The following is a 13,125-nucleotide window of genomic DNA, read 5'->3' on the forward strand; positions in this document are numbered from 1 at the left end:
GGGGCTACACATATACGGCTTCACAGTAATAAGGTAAATTATATCATTCAAATACCTTTCTCGGGGAAAGCCGCCCAGCGCATAAAATGTAAAAAGGACCGTACTAAGCCTTGAAACTATTAAATAAACGGAAACACAACACAACCGGCTCAATGAGTAGCCAAGCAAGCAATCAAGGAAGAAATCAAGCAAGCAAGAATCACTTTCCAGAATATTTTATCCGTTCTCAGGAAACTCCGTGTGCAGTGTGAGCGAGCTGTTTTGTATTTTTATACCCGGTGCGACGAGGAAGTTCTGTAGATTGCACAACGCATGAACCTTAACATATTTTTATTAATCGAACAGCCTACATGATCTTGTTACACCTATTAAGGTGTAACTGCGTGCGTAATTGCGTGGATCTGGGACAAGCTCTTCTTGTGTCTTAAAGCATACAGATTTACCCAGCAGCGGCCGGTGCATTTGCCACGTGTGGTTAGATTATAGAAATCAAGACGTAATTGTGTCGTGAGCACTAGATGGTGCAAGTCACCAGCCATTTGCAAAATTTATTCGGCGGCGACGTCAACGAGCAACAAAAAGTTGCAGATGACATCTACGTTTGGGTCTTAAGATGTAAGACGCGATAGCGTTACTTCGACTCCCAGGGAGCGTTCTCGAACGCAGTTGCTGTATTTACGAGCACTGAAGGTCAGCGAGGAAAGAAACACTGAGAGCGAGGGTTTTTATTCGCCGTGTCACATGAGAGACAAAGGCCCTCTGTGCTTCTGCGTCTCATCATGTAAGCGTGAAAGGTTGCGGCTGCAGGGTGTAGGTCAGTTTGAACGAGAAGGTGTCAGCGTCAGTTTTTCAAAGTGTTTATTCTCTGTCGTGTAAGCAAGGACTGTACATTTTTCTATTTGAGAAAAGAGAGAGAGAGTGGAGATCTTTGTCAGGGAAGAAATAGTTGGGGTTTTGGAAAAGGGGGTACAGGGTTGGTCAGGAGCTCAATGGTGGAACCTGAAGTCTAGGGAGCCGGATGCAGCAGCTCCTTCTCTTGTCCTCTCATCAACTGGCGCTGATCTGGAGGTAACGAGCTGTTCAAAGCTGTCTCCCATGTCTCCATAGAAGTGAAATATTTAATGTTTGTGTTGTTCCCCCTTGAGCCTATTCTTGGACATGGCTATGTTTTGTGCACCTTGACAAATATTTCTAATTATATGCTTTAGGTTTCTTGGAGGAGGGCGGATGTTTTCTCGATTTTAGCAGAGTTTTAAGTTAATATGTGATGCTCTCACCGAAAATCTTCCCCCACATAGAGTTGAATATACTTCTATCGGTTTATCCTCGACAGTGTTTGCGAGTCTTCGGCATTAGGGTGCACTTGAAGCAAGGGGAAAAATCGAGCTCTTAGCCGTAGGAAGAGAAGTTAGCGCTTTTCTTGCAGGTGAGTGAGGTAGTCGTGGTCGCAAGGAGACTCGTCCTGTTCCAGACACTTGTGTCCAGGTGACGTCATTAAATTTCTGAATTGTGGAAGGGAGTGTCTTACCGAAGCGTTTATTTATACTTCCTGCAGAAAACGGTCTAACGCCCCTTGAGAGTCTCTAATGATGTTTACGTTTCTGTTCGATACTTCCACTAGTGGAATTGCGAAGAGGATGTCTCCAACTTCCGTTTCTTTGTTCATGTACGTAGAAGGGCCATGCAGTCACAGAATTGCCTTAGTTCTCAACTATGACGATTTCTGCCTGCTACTTTCGTAAATGCCGGAGTCGGTGTATACTGTGGTCTTAGGATGTTGTAACTTTACTCAAATGAATTTGATCCTGCCGTATAGCCTGCTCTTGTGTATGTTTGCATCCCTGTTTTTGGTTCAGAAGATTTTGTATACGGAGTCGCTGGACCGGTGACGTGTCCACCATTCCGCGCCCTCTTTTTTTTTTTTTTTTTTTAGAGGTGGTGCCTGTGTTTCATACGATGGCCCATCCCGATTTTGTTTTTCCAGCCGTTCTCTTGGTGCTAGGAGAGTGGTTTTTCTGGTTCCTTCGAAACTGTTAGGAACACACAATTTCAGGGCCTCTTTATCGCCGTCACCATCAATATCATATTTAGGTCGACTGCAATACGAAGACCTCTCGTTGACATTCACCGCTCTCGTCCTGCGCTGCCCGAGTTCATTCTTTCCCTCCGAATGTTATTTCAGCCCTCCATTGGGTAAATGTCCTTCCAATTCTTCTAGACCCATCTCTGGCTTACCATTCTGTCACACCGATGGTCCACCGATTGTGAGTTAGTCTCATGGTCAATATTGCGAGGTTGAGGACTGCCTCACTGCTGTCCGATAATGGTGTATCTTTTATTTTTTCGTTGCGGGTACATTTTTGGTGCGGTAGGGTCTACAAAATCCGGCTCATAATCAGTGGCTGAATGAGTGTTACCGTTTCATTTTTCTTTCCTGCCCTTCTCATGGTTAAACTTAATATAATGTAGGAAATAGTTTAAACATTTTCTCTCTTTTTTTGAAATTGTGAGTTCGGTTCCCCCACTTGACTCTAGAGCCACGCCGAGCAATCGTACGTGACTGTTTTCTGCGAGAACATCCGTGCATATTTTAGAGTAATTTTTAACATGGCCGCTTGCGCCCTCCGTCGTTTGCCACACGGAGCTTTCAGCGGAGACAGAACCACGGGAATACCGAAAAGTAGTTGGAAAATTGATATGATTAGACCCTCTATACTGGGTTTTATTAAGTTGGTTTCTGTTCATAACCAATGTCTACCTTGATTTCTGAGACACTGGCGTTATTTCTTCACCCCCTGTTTTAATTACACGGCCCAAAGTTGGTGCCGGCATCAGATTTGGTGGGAAAGCACGCCGGAGTGGTTCAGTAAGGTGTTTCTCTGCCGATCTCCAGTACGCGGGTTCGATTCCCGGCGCGGCGGCCATTTTGCGAATGTAAGCAGAAAACTGAAACACGAATGTGTCGACATTACACTCTAAACTTTTTTTCCACCCATATACTCCCTAGAGGTTCTTTTTCGCCTGTCCTCTAGTGATCCTCCTTGTAGGAGTTTTTTTACTACATGGAACAGGGAGATTTTGTTTACCTCCTCAAAACAGGGTGTTTTTAGGTGATAGAAAGGAGGTAGTTAGGGAGTGTTAAGAAATGTTAGGGAGAATTTAAGGAGATCAAAATGGAGTATTCTTTACTTCCTCAAGGCGTTTTTAAGTGATGTTTATGGACTTTTTAGGCGGTTGAATAGGAGCCTATTATGGCTCCCTTGGGAAGTGCTTATGTTATTTTAGGGGCGTTTTGAGGAGGTTCAAGGGAAGCATTTACTTCTTTTACATGGAGTTTTACGTTTTGTAGGCCTCGCGAGGGGAGTTTTTAGGAGGTTCAAGGGAAGCATATATTTCTTTTGAATGGAGTTTTGCAAAGTTGGGGCGGTTTTGTAGGCCTTCCGAAAGGAGTTTTTTCAAGGCCACAAGGGAGAGTGTCTAGTTTCCTGCGGGAGTACTGATTTCACACGGTTTTTCTCGGTTTCAGGTTTATTTCAAACGAACTTTCGCATACAAGTTTACATGGTACATGGTGTACACAAGGAGGCTCCGAAATAAAAACTTTGGGTGACCTCCTATAAGAAAGCAAAAATGGTAAATTGCTAAAAACACGCCAGTTAGGAATGGAAGACAGCAATAGAATGCTAGTTGAACAAACCGTAGAATTAATATTACTACAAGAACTGGAAATACGCGAAAAACAAAGATAGGCGCAAACACAACCACATGGTAAGTGAAATCATTATATAATAATAGCGGGTTGGGAACGCGTCAGTACTTATCAGAACTTATCAGAACGCATCAGCACTCAGTACAGAAAGTGAAAAAAATGGTTGCAGTGGTTTACAACAACAAAAAAATTTCAGTTGGTGGTGAAATGAGCGATCTCTGTGCTAGTTGAACAAACTGTAGAAACAATATTACTACAAGAACTGGAAATACGCGAAAAACATATAGGCACAAACACAACGGCATGTAAGTGACATCATTATATAATACTAGAGGATTGAGAACGCGTGAGTACTTATCAGTGCGCATCAGTACTCAGTACACAAAGTGAAAAAAATGGTTGCAGTGGTTTACAACAACAAAAAAATTTTTCAATTGGTGGTGAAATGAGCGAGAGCTGTGTAACGATTTGATATTGAAAGGTAACGAGCATTTTGTAGATGGTAAAGGCACAAGAGATAAATGATGTAGGAGACAGACAGCAATGAGATGGCTATGGATAAATGAGTAATATAAAGAACGAGAAATATGCTGCGGAAAATACCAGTGCGTTTTGATAAAGACACAAATGCGCCAAGAAAAGTGACCCAGTCTGAGGGGTTAATTGCAAGGATATAGAACAGAATGCGTGGTTTTGCGATAGCTTCTTCAGAGTGAGACGAAAAAGCCATGTAATTCGTGTTTTTCCGATAATTTTAAGTTGATTCATTTGGCACCAGTTGCCAACATTATTTAGATAATTGTTTCAAGTTATATTAGTTGGTTAATATTATTGCTTCACTAAAAGATAGCTGTATTATCAGCATACTGAAGGGCCCATCAAATAACCCTTGTTCAGTAAAAAAAAAGAAAACGTCAGAAACATAATACGAAATTCTTTAAACTACTATCCAATGATTACAGGATTGAAAACAAATAAAATATTGGTGAGGGATATTGATGCGATAAAAGTTAATTAGTTCTAAATCCTTCACACGTGGTTTGGTGCTGGCAAGGTCCAAAAAGGCATGTTCCACAAACGTTAGAGCTCTGTGTGCCTTCTTGGGATATTGAATGTTGAAAACCCAGAACGATGCAAACAGACTACACAGTCCTCCCAGTAAAGATGATGCAGTCAAGACACTCTGGCCATCGATGCGGAGGCTAATTTCCCCGTTCGCGGAATGCAGGCAGGGAGTCAAAGGAACATCTACCTGAAAAAGCAAAAAAGAAAAAAAAAATGACCCACATGTAAAATTCAAAACAGACACTATGGTTAAATGAACTTAATAATTCGGTACAGTAATAAAATTGTTATGCCAGGTTCCCTGCGAATATTCAGTACTTAAATTAGGAATGCAAAGGCTTCATAAAACCAAGTGCCAGTACATTAACCATCGTGGCTTTTGCAGCAATAAAAAAGATTACTTCCGCACAATATACTCGAGCACAACTTTAAATGACAGTGTAGTTAAAATGCAAGTCTCTCTAGGTTGATAGATTAGCTCACGGAGAACACTATTATACCCCTCTTACACCTGGCATTTTTTTAAAAATAAGGCTGGAACTAGCAAAAACACGTTTTCACCGGAAGGGCTTAAGTGGCCTGACGCGCACAACTTCTTTCTTGGCTGCCGCTGGATGGTGCTACTCGTCCATACTTGGGGTGGCAGTACCGCTTTCCAAGGGAGCATGCGAGCTACGCATGAGAAAATAGTTCGACGCCAAAACTTGCGGGGCCTCAAAAGGCCAATGTTTTTCTTCAGTGAAGCGTAAATACAGATCACAGGTCCAATGGAGAAACATTTTGCTTAGTGGTCTCGAACGGCAAATGACAGGGGAGTTTGGGGAAGCATGAGCGATTTGACCGGAACTGACCAAACTGCTTGGTACGTGGTAATGTTGTATTCAGTTGCTTGTATACTGCTATTAATCACCACTGCTTCACTTGCTTCCGGTTTATGCTGATGCAAACAGCGACTGCAGTCGTGTTTGCGTCACGTTTGATGAGCAGTTGAACAGCGATTTCTCAGCACTTAAGGCATCTTGGCACTAAATCAATGCTGAAATGGCTATGTGGAGGTCCGACTTCCGTTTGAAATCAACTTGCTGGTTGTCTTCAATGACCCTTTAACAACAAATTACCCTTATGCCTCATCACTGCAACCGATTGTTCCTCCGTGTGGTGCAAAGTGTGTTACTGTGAGTATTTTCAACGTGAAACGAACCGTTTCTGTGATTTGTAGGACTGATTCTGTTATTAATTACTGCAGTGACAACAAGCTATGAAAGAAAATCCCGCCATCTCCACGAAGTGAATGATGATGAGAGGGGCGAATCTAAAATGCTTATCAGCAGACAATGTGACGCATTAAGTGCAAGCTGCTTTCATAGTGTGTGCATTGACATTAGGATATGGCCCCCTGGCAGAATGATGCGCTGCGCGAGATTTTGCCGTACCTAAAAGGACAGGCAACTCATTTTTACGGAGTATAGGATCTGTAAAAGGGTTGCGAGTTGGGCGAGTTGGTAATTATGCATTGCGAAAAATAAACTGCGCGCAAATTAACGAGGACAAGAACACATGAAGACGGCACAAGCGCACACTCGCAACTAGTTTATTATTGCACAATTCAAAGCTTTATATGCCCAAGCGCCCAATTGCCGCGCCCCCAATGCGTCACAGTTCTCGGCGCACTCAGCCGGAAATACTAAAAAAACATAACAACAAAACCACAAAACGAACTTTGAGGCGCAGGAAAGGCGAAAAATCAGCAAAGATAACCGCATCATACATGGATTAAGACCCCCCTCCCACACCCAACACGCATTCCCAGAAGAAGCACCGAAATGCGACTTCTCGATTAAGCAGGGCGATAGAGGGATGACTGATACATTCGGAACCAGCTTTTCTGATGTGGCTGGCTTCTACAATTTCTCGCGTTCGCTGGTTCTTATGTCGCAAAAGGATGGCTGTGCGCTCAAACACAGGGACACAATCAGGTCTGCATGCGCGGCAATGAGAAGATAAGTGGCTCAGGTCACGTTGAAAAATGAAAAAAAAAAATATACGGTACTTTTAGACGTCGTACGCTCGAGTTTGTGACAACGTACCCGTGTGCGGCTCTGTCCTGAAGTTCGGAGAAATGCAGGCGGGTTGTGTTATATTTCTCGTCTTGCATTACGCTTTGCTTTATATATTAGCGCCCTCTTTCCCGATCTCTCTACCTTCCTTCCCGCTTCCGTCTGACTGCGCTGATTTTCGCCAGCACAAAGTAACCGTCACGTTGCTTTGAAACGACGCCGCGCGCGACAAACGATTTTATCTCGAATGCCCTGTTACAAACCGGCCTACAAAAGAATGCGAACGCATACCCCAAAACCCACAAACAAGTAAAATAATACGAGTGTGCGCTTTTTTCTTTGCCCGTGCGTGTACGAGCTGTGAGCGGCACGGGTACCCGGGTACTTCGCTGTTAACCCTATCCAAACGTTTGACAAACGCATCGACTGATGAAAGACCACTTACCAGCGAGCTGTCCACACCTGTCGCCGTATCCAAATGCTGTTTGCGGCCGTTCCTCGTGTGACAGGGGCACATGAAAATCTTTCCACCAAATGGCACTACTAGTCCTTCACAAATAAGAAAAAACGACGGCCCAAGGCGAGGCTTGAAGCTCCGGCCGCGCGGCCGCCGCTTGAGATGATTACCTCAGATAGGGCGTTTATTGTGGACGTGGTAGTATACAAGGAACGGAACGCCATCTCACAAATGGTGTTAAGTCGTTCTAAATCCTCCCTTTTGCTACCCGGATGGGCAACGGTTCTACCATGGAGGTTCGTCCACTTCTTTAGATCATGCCTAGGGAGTACATTTTTTGCTATAGGTACTTTTCAGGGCACATTACTTGATTAAAACTCCATTTCCGGCTAGTTTGCGTTTACAGTGTAGGCGCACGGGAAAGATCCCGAGGTGGTCGAATTTATTCCGAAGCCTCATACTACGGCGCGCCTCGCAGCTAAGGTGTTTTACATTGTTCAGTTCGGGGAAGATTCTGTTAGTACACCGAGAGTCTCGGCCATTGAGAAAGAGATTCGCTTTCTGAAAACTTTACACGTGTGTCCGGTCACCATTGCTGTAAGTTTTTAGGAATGAATTTGTAGCGGCCTCCCTTGTTCTACTCCCCCACCCCTCCTTCTTTTTCCATGTTTCGACCAGCATGTATAAAGCTGGCACCCAAATGCAATAAATCATTTGGTTGTTAGTAAACTGGTGTGTTTGTCCCGTTTGTTGCGCTGCCCCTTACCCTCAAAGTTATGTACCAACCAGCTCAAGCTTCAACTCTTCCGATGCACAAGAGAGCCACAAGTACCGATTTGACAAAACCACTTCAGCATACCTTCAATGTGCCAGTTTTCCATACAATTCGGTTAACGAAGCACAGTATCTATAAGAAATTAAAAAAATGAGCTGAAAGAATCTCGTCCTCCGTTCGTAAAATTCCCGTACAAACATGTCCGTTGAACTAAGCGAGTGATGGTTTATTGGCCGTGGTTTACAAGTACGCCGATGGCGGACGTTCCGCCCATGGTCGGCAAATCTTGCGTCTTGTGTCCGCACCGAGCGTTTCCACCTTAGAACCTGTTCCTCCCACTTTTCTACAATCTCGTCCATGCGTACCTACTAACACACCTTCCTGACTTATTCTCGTGTCGAGGTGTGTTTGAGCGAAGCGGTTAATTTTAACAACTCACGGTTGTTTCACCTTCGAGGTGTTTTGTAAAATTTTAGCCATTAACTGCGAAATGTATGAGTTATTTTTCTCCCAAAGTACCTGGATAAGTACCATATGGTAATAGTAAAGAATCCCGGCAAAAATGTAATTTGTCCCATTATACTTCATTAAAATAAAAGGATTCGCATATGCCGCAATTTCTTTCTTACAACTATGTCGCCGTGGCATTATTATCATTGGTCCCCCTATATGTGTCCTCATATTTAGTTTAAATTTTTTCCACCACTTTCCAACAGGTGTTTTGTACAGATTGCTCGCATGGAAAGCTCTCCTCCCCGTGTCTCGGCTTACGTATGGCATCTACCTGGTGCACCTACTGCTTCACCTGCTTCGAATGGCGAATACCAAGACGCCGATCAACGTAGACGAGTTTTTGCAGGTATGGCGCAAGACGAACGAAAGTCCACTTTGCCATTGGCTGCGACCTTTTTCCAATCTTCCCCGCATTCCCTTTTTTTCTTTTTTTTCTTAGAAGCGTCTGCCACGACACTGCACATATTATGAAAGGCTACGACTTTAAGCAAGAACTTGAGGGAAGCAGGAGATGCAAAAATAATTACGTTAAAAGCTTTCCCCCCGTAGCCCTTGACTAAATTAAGTGGCACTGCGGTGCATCAGGTAACTCCAGGAGTGGTGTTCAGTGGTAAAGGAAGGAAGTAAACAACGGCCGCAGGATCCAAATACACTGCTAACCAAGCCATCCTTCAGCAAAGATGACACGACAGCAATGTGCGTCACCAGACTCCTTTCCGTGAACTATATAATTATACAATTCAGCAAAGCAGTTATTTTCCTGTAAATGACAGATCACTGGGAAATTTCTGTGCTGGAGCCCCTGTAGGTGGCGCAAATCGTAAGTGTTGCGGTACAGGCCCTCAGTGCCTTCTGCTTCGCTTCTCTACAAGAGCTTTGACTCCCCTGAGTCGGAATAATTTATTTTTAGAACAAAACCTGTAATACAATACATCTTTCAAGTCCATTCATCGCGTCAAAATAACCTTCAGCCGCCGCCGCGCAAGAGCTCCGCTGCTGCGGTATCACACAAATAGGCGAGGGTGAAAAGGCTGCTTTGCCTTATCGTCCAGCGCCGGCTACGCCATCAGTGCATGCGGTTTGGAGCAAGCGAATTATGTGGCTAGGAAAGCGTTCAATTACTGATCTACTACAACACTGCGCTGAGTGAGTGCACAAGAACGAAGACTCGAGAAAGCGTGGATGCACGCACACGAAAGCGCTGTTTTTCTATCAGCTTCGCCGATGCTTGGTCCCTCCGTCTGGCCATCCACGGCCCGCCGCCTGGGCTGTTTGTGCGTGACCTTCAGCGCAAGCGAAAGTATGAATGCACTCATCCAGTACGTATAGCTAGACGGCAGGGTGCGAAATTTCAAGCAAAGGCAAACCTTCACACGGAACACTGTGTACACAGTCCTTGTTTTCGCTCCAGATGACTTGGTTTAGAAGCGTTAAACCTGGACCATTTTAATGCGTAGCATTCTTTGCGGAGTACACCCACAGCTAGGACCATGTAACTAACGCCCTGCATTTCCACTAAAAAAATGCAAAACTGGCAGAAGTAACACATTTAATCTTTACAGCAGAGTAAATGGAGACAATAGGTCGAAAGGAATTTTGAAAAACAAAAAAAAAACAAGGAAAACATAAAAATCGAAAGCTTTACAAAATGGTCTAACGAAATCAAGAACATACATCCGGTGCGCCTCCTCCAAAAACCGAGTAATAGAAAAACAACATCCGCAAAAGAACTTTCTGATTACGAATAAAAATAGCAAAAATGAGCCAACCATGCAACGCACTGCATTTACACAAAAATGCAAAACTGGCGGAAGTCGCACATTTAACTAAGGGAAGAAAATTGGTCGAACAGAATTTTGAAAAACCAACAATTACAAAAAGAGAAGTTCAAAATTTTACAAACATGATCTGACGAAATCAACAACATGAATCTTATACATCTCCTACATAAAACGAACACTAAACTTAAGAAAGCCCGGAAAAGGCGTTGGAAATAGGAATAAACAAATAGCGAAAACGGACTAACCCAGCCCCTTGCATCTGCGGAAAAACACAATTCGCAAGTTTTTTTTAATCACTATATAGCATAAATCTACAACATTGGCGAAAAGAAGCAAAATAAAATTTAATTCAATAAAATAACCAGACGTCTTCCGCAACTTATAGCGAAATCTGACTGTAAAGAGCTCACATAGGCAAGCGACAGAAAAAGGCTACGCATTACTAGGCAATTATCTGAAATCTATAGTTTGCCGAAAAGAATAGCAGTTTAAAGCAATTAAACAAACTAGTGTATTTGGCTACTCATAGCCGAAGCTGGCTATAAAAAATGAAGGAAGCTCACACTAACGCGTAAGACTTGAAGGTAGCGCAGCTGTACACAACCTTCACAAACGTCACGACGGTGTAAGTCTACTATTGCAGCCGATTTGCTTCTTCTTCGCCGCCGCAACGACATTTAATCCATCATTGCTGCTATAGGTGTGAGCTTCCTGCATTTTTCGGAAGTCATAATCTTTGGACATCACCTTGGAGGGGCGTAGGCTATGACGTGTCTTTCTGGTTCCGAGCAACGATTACGGCGAATGCTGGAGTCTTTCTCGTTCCGAGTAAGTGTTGCCACGATGCGAGGGACGCTGGAGTTTTTTCTTTTCTTTTTTGTCAATCTTGACCAATCTCCCCAAGTAGGTATGCTTGGCTTGACAAACGTGCGCTGGGAACGCTGGCCGGTCTCTGCAAGGCACGCACACACAAGCGCTCGGCATTTTCTTGGTGCTTTTAACTGCGGAAACAAAACTGTAACGATTTGCTAAACAGCTTTGCTGTTAAAAGCACAGTGAAGACAAGACGCTTAAGCCTTTGTTACGTATTGATTGATTGGGGGGTTTAAAGCTCCGACGCTACACCTCGCTATGGTGCGTGCCGTAGTGGAGGGCTCCGGGTTTTTTTTTTTTTTACCACTAGTAGTTCTTCAACGTGCGCCGAAATCTCAGCCACAGTGGCCGGATTCAAACCCGCGACATTGTGCTTAGCCGGTGCAACGCCTTAAGCCCATTCTACATGGTGCGATTTTCCCTGCGAATTCGCAGATGTGGCGCCGCTCGTGCGAAAAAACGACCTTTTTTCGTTGCTGCGGCAAAGTGCCAAATATTTGGAACGGCCGAGCATCCCCCGCGAACGCCACTCGTGCGGCTCGTGCGGCGTAGAGGGGCCGGACCTGCGCCCAATAGGAACACAGATAGGTGAACGTCACGGCATCACCACTTGCACGCTTAGCAACCAGATGGAGCGGCCGCAAGCTCGGGCACACTCAAACAAACGGATGCGCGTTCACAACATAATGTCGCGCGCCATTTTCATCGAATGCTTAATCAGTATCTGCGCAAGTGCCGGACATAACAGTAGGAAACAAGTACAGAAGAACCCAAGACGAACTAGCTGAGGTAAACCAAGGTGTGCTAGGCGCGCACAACAAGCGAACGAAGGCTTGCTTGGTGTGCTTGTCTTCTTTGCTATGTGTGCGTATATTGATAAATAATTGGCGATTGTTGTATGAAACCGCAGATAAACCCATATTTATTGCCAAGCAGAGAAACAACTTACCCAGAAAGTAAAATAAAACTTTTTTTTTTTAAATCGCAACAAGCTTTGCTCACGGCAAAGCTTGTTGTGTTCTTCAGTCTGCAAAATTCCGTCTGCAAAAAATGTGCCTCTGAAATGCGAACATCGTGACGTTCGCAGGCCATGTAGACGACATTTCCAGGCATTGCGAACTTCGCAAGAGCGAATGTTCGTTCCACCGAATTCGCAGACGAAAAACGCACCATGTAGAACGGGCTTTAGCCACTGAGCCACCGCGGGAGGTTCAGAATTAGTAGGCCAGGGACTCTGAATCCCTCTACATTTTTCCTCTATAGTGGCGCTGTTTTTGTTCTCTTGTAATGCAAGTGGACGACCATTTGGTGCGTATCTCGGCCCAGAGGACGCGTTGTTTGTGTAAAGCCAGGATGAAATTGCAGCGTAAAAAAACCGACATTTTCCTTTCAAACGCTTTTGCAGCTGAGAAATTCAGTCGGGACATTTGGCCTAAGTGTCCCCTTGGCCTTTGTGCTGTACATCATCTGTGAAGGACCAATACAACAGATGGAGAAAGTTCTCTTCAAGAAGAAGCCAACTTGTCAGACCCCAGTTGCTGCTCCCGAGAACGGAAGCACTATGAAGTCAGCATGTGAAGTAGTGCCTAGCCGTCCGACCGAAAGCTAGGCATACATGTATTTTTTGTGGGTTTTTTTGTCAAATAGAAAGTATTGTCACAGCCTCCATTAAAGCAATAATAAAGGCATACGAATGGCATTGAAGTGACTCGTTTCTTCCGAATTCATTTTTTTATTCGCCAATGATGCCAAACATTGTAACAGAAGCCGTCTCTCTTGTAATGGTTAAAACGAGAGGACCGTAATTTATCGTAGCATCGTAATTCCATCCTAATTTGTAATTCCTCACCAAAGAGAGGGACTTGTGGAAAGAACACATCCTCCTGTAAGTACCG

The 13,125-nt window shown here is 44.2% G+C and overlaps 1 protein-coding gene across 1 annotated transcript in view; it reads left to right on the top strand.

Moving 5' to 3' along the window:
- The window catches only part of LOC144143398 (nose resistant to fluoxetine protein 6-like), a 70,328-nt gene extending 57,406 nt beyond the window's left edge, over window positions 1–12,922 (top strand). The window contains exons 14-15 of the mRNA XM_077675161.1: window positions 8,780–8,922; window positions 12,636–12,922. Of these exons, the coding sequence (XP_077531287.1) occupies window positions 8,780–8,922; window positions 12,636–12,839 (347 nt within the window). The 3' untranslated portion in view covers window positions 12,840–12,922. The remainder of the gene's footprint in view (window positions 1–8,779; window positions 8,923–12,635) is intronic.
- The last annotated feature ends 203 nt before the right edge of the window (window positions 12,923–13,125 follow it).

This window comes from Haemaphysalis longicornis, unplaced genomic scaffold, assembly GCF_048455015.1.
Source record: "Haemaphysalis longicornis isolate Haplotype H1 unplaced genomic scaffold, Haemaphysalis longicornis Haplotype H1 scaffold_1, whole genome shotgun sequence".
Lineage (NCBI taxonomy): Eukaryota > Metazoa > Arthropoda > Arachnida > Ixodida > Ixodidae > Haemaphysalis > Haemaphysalis longicornis.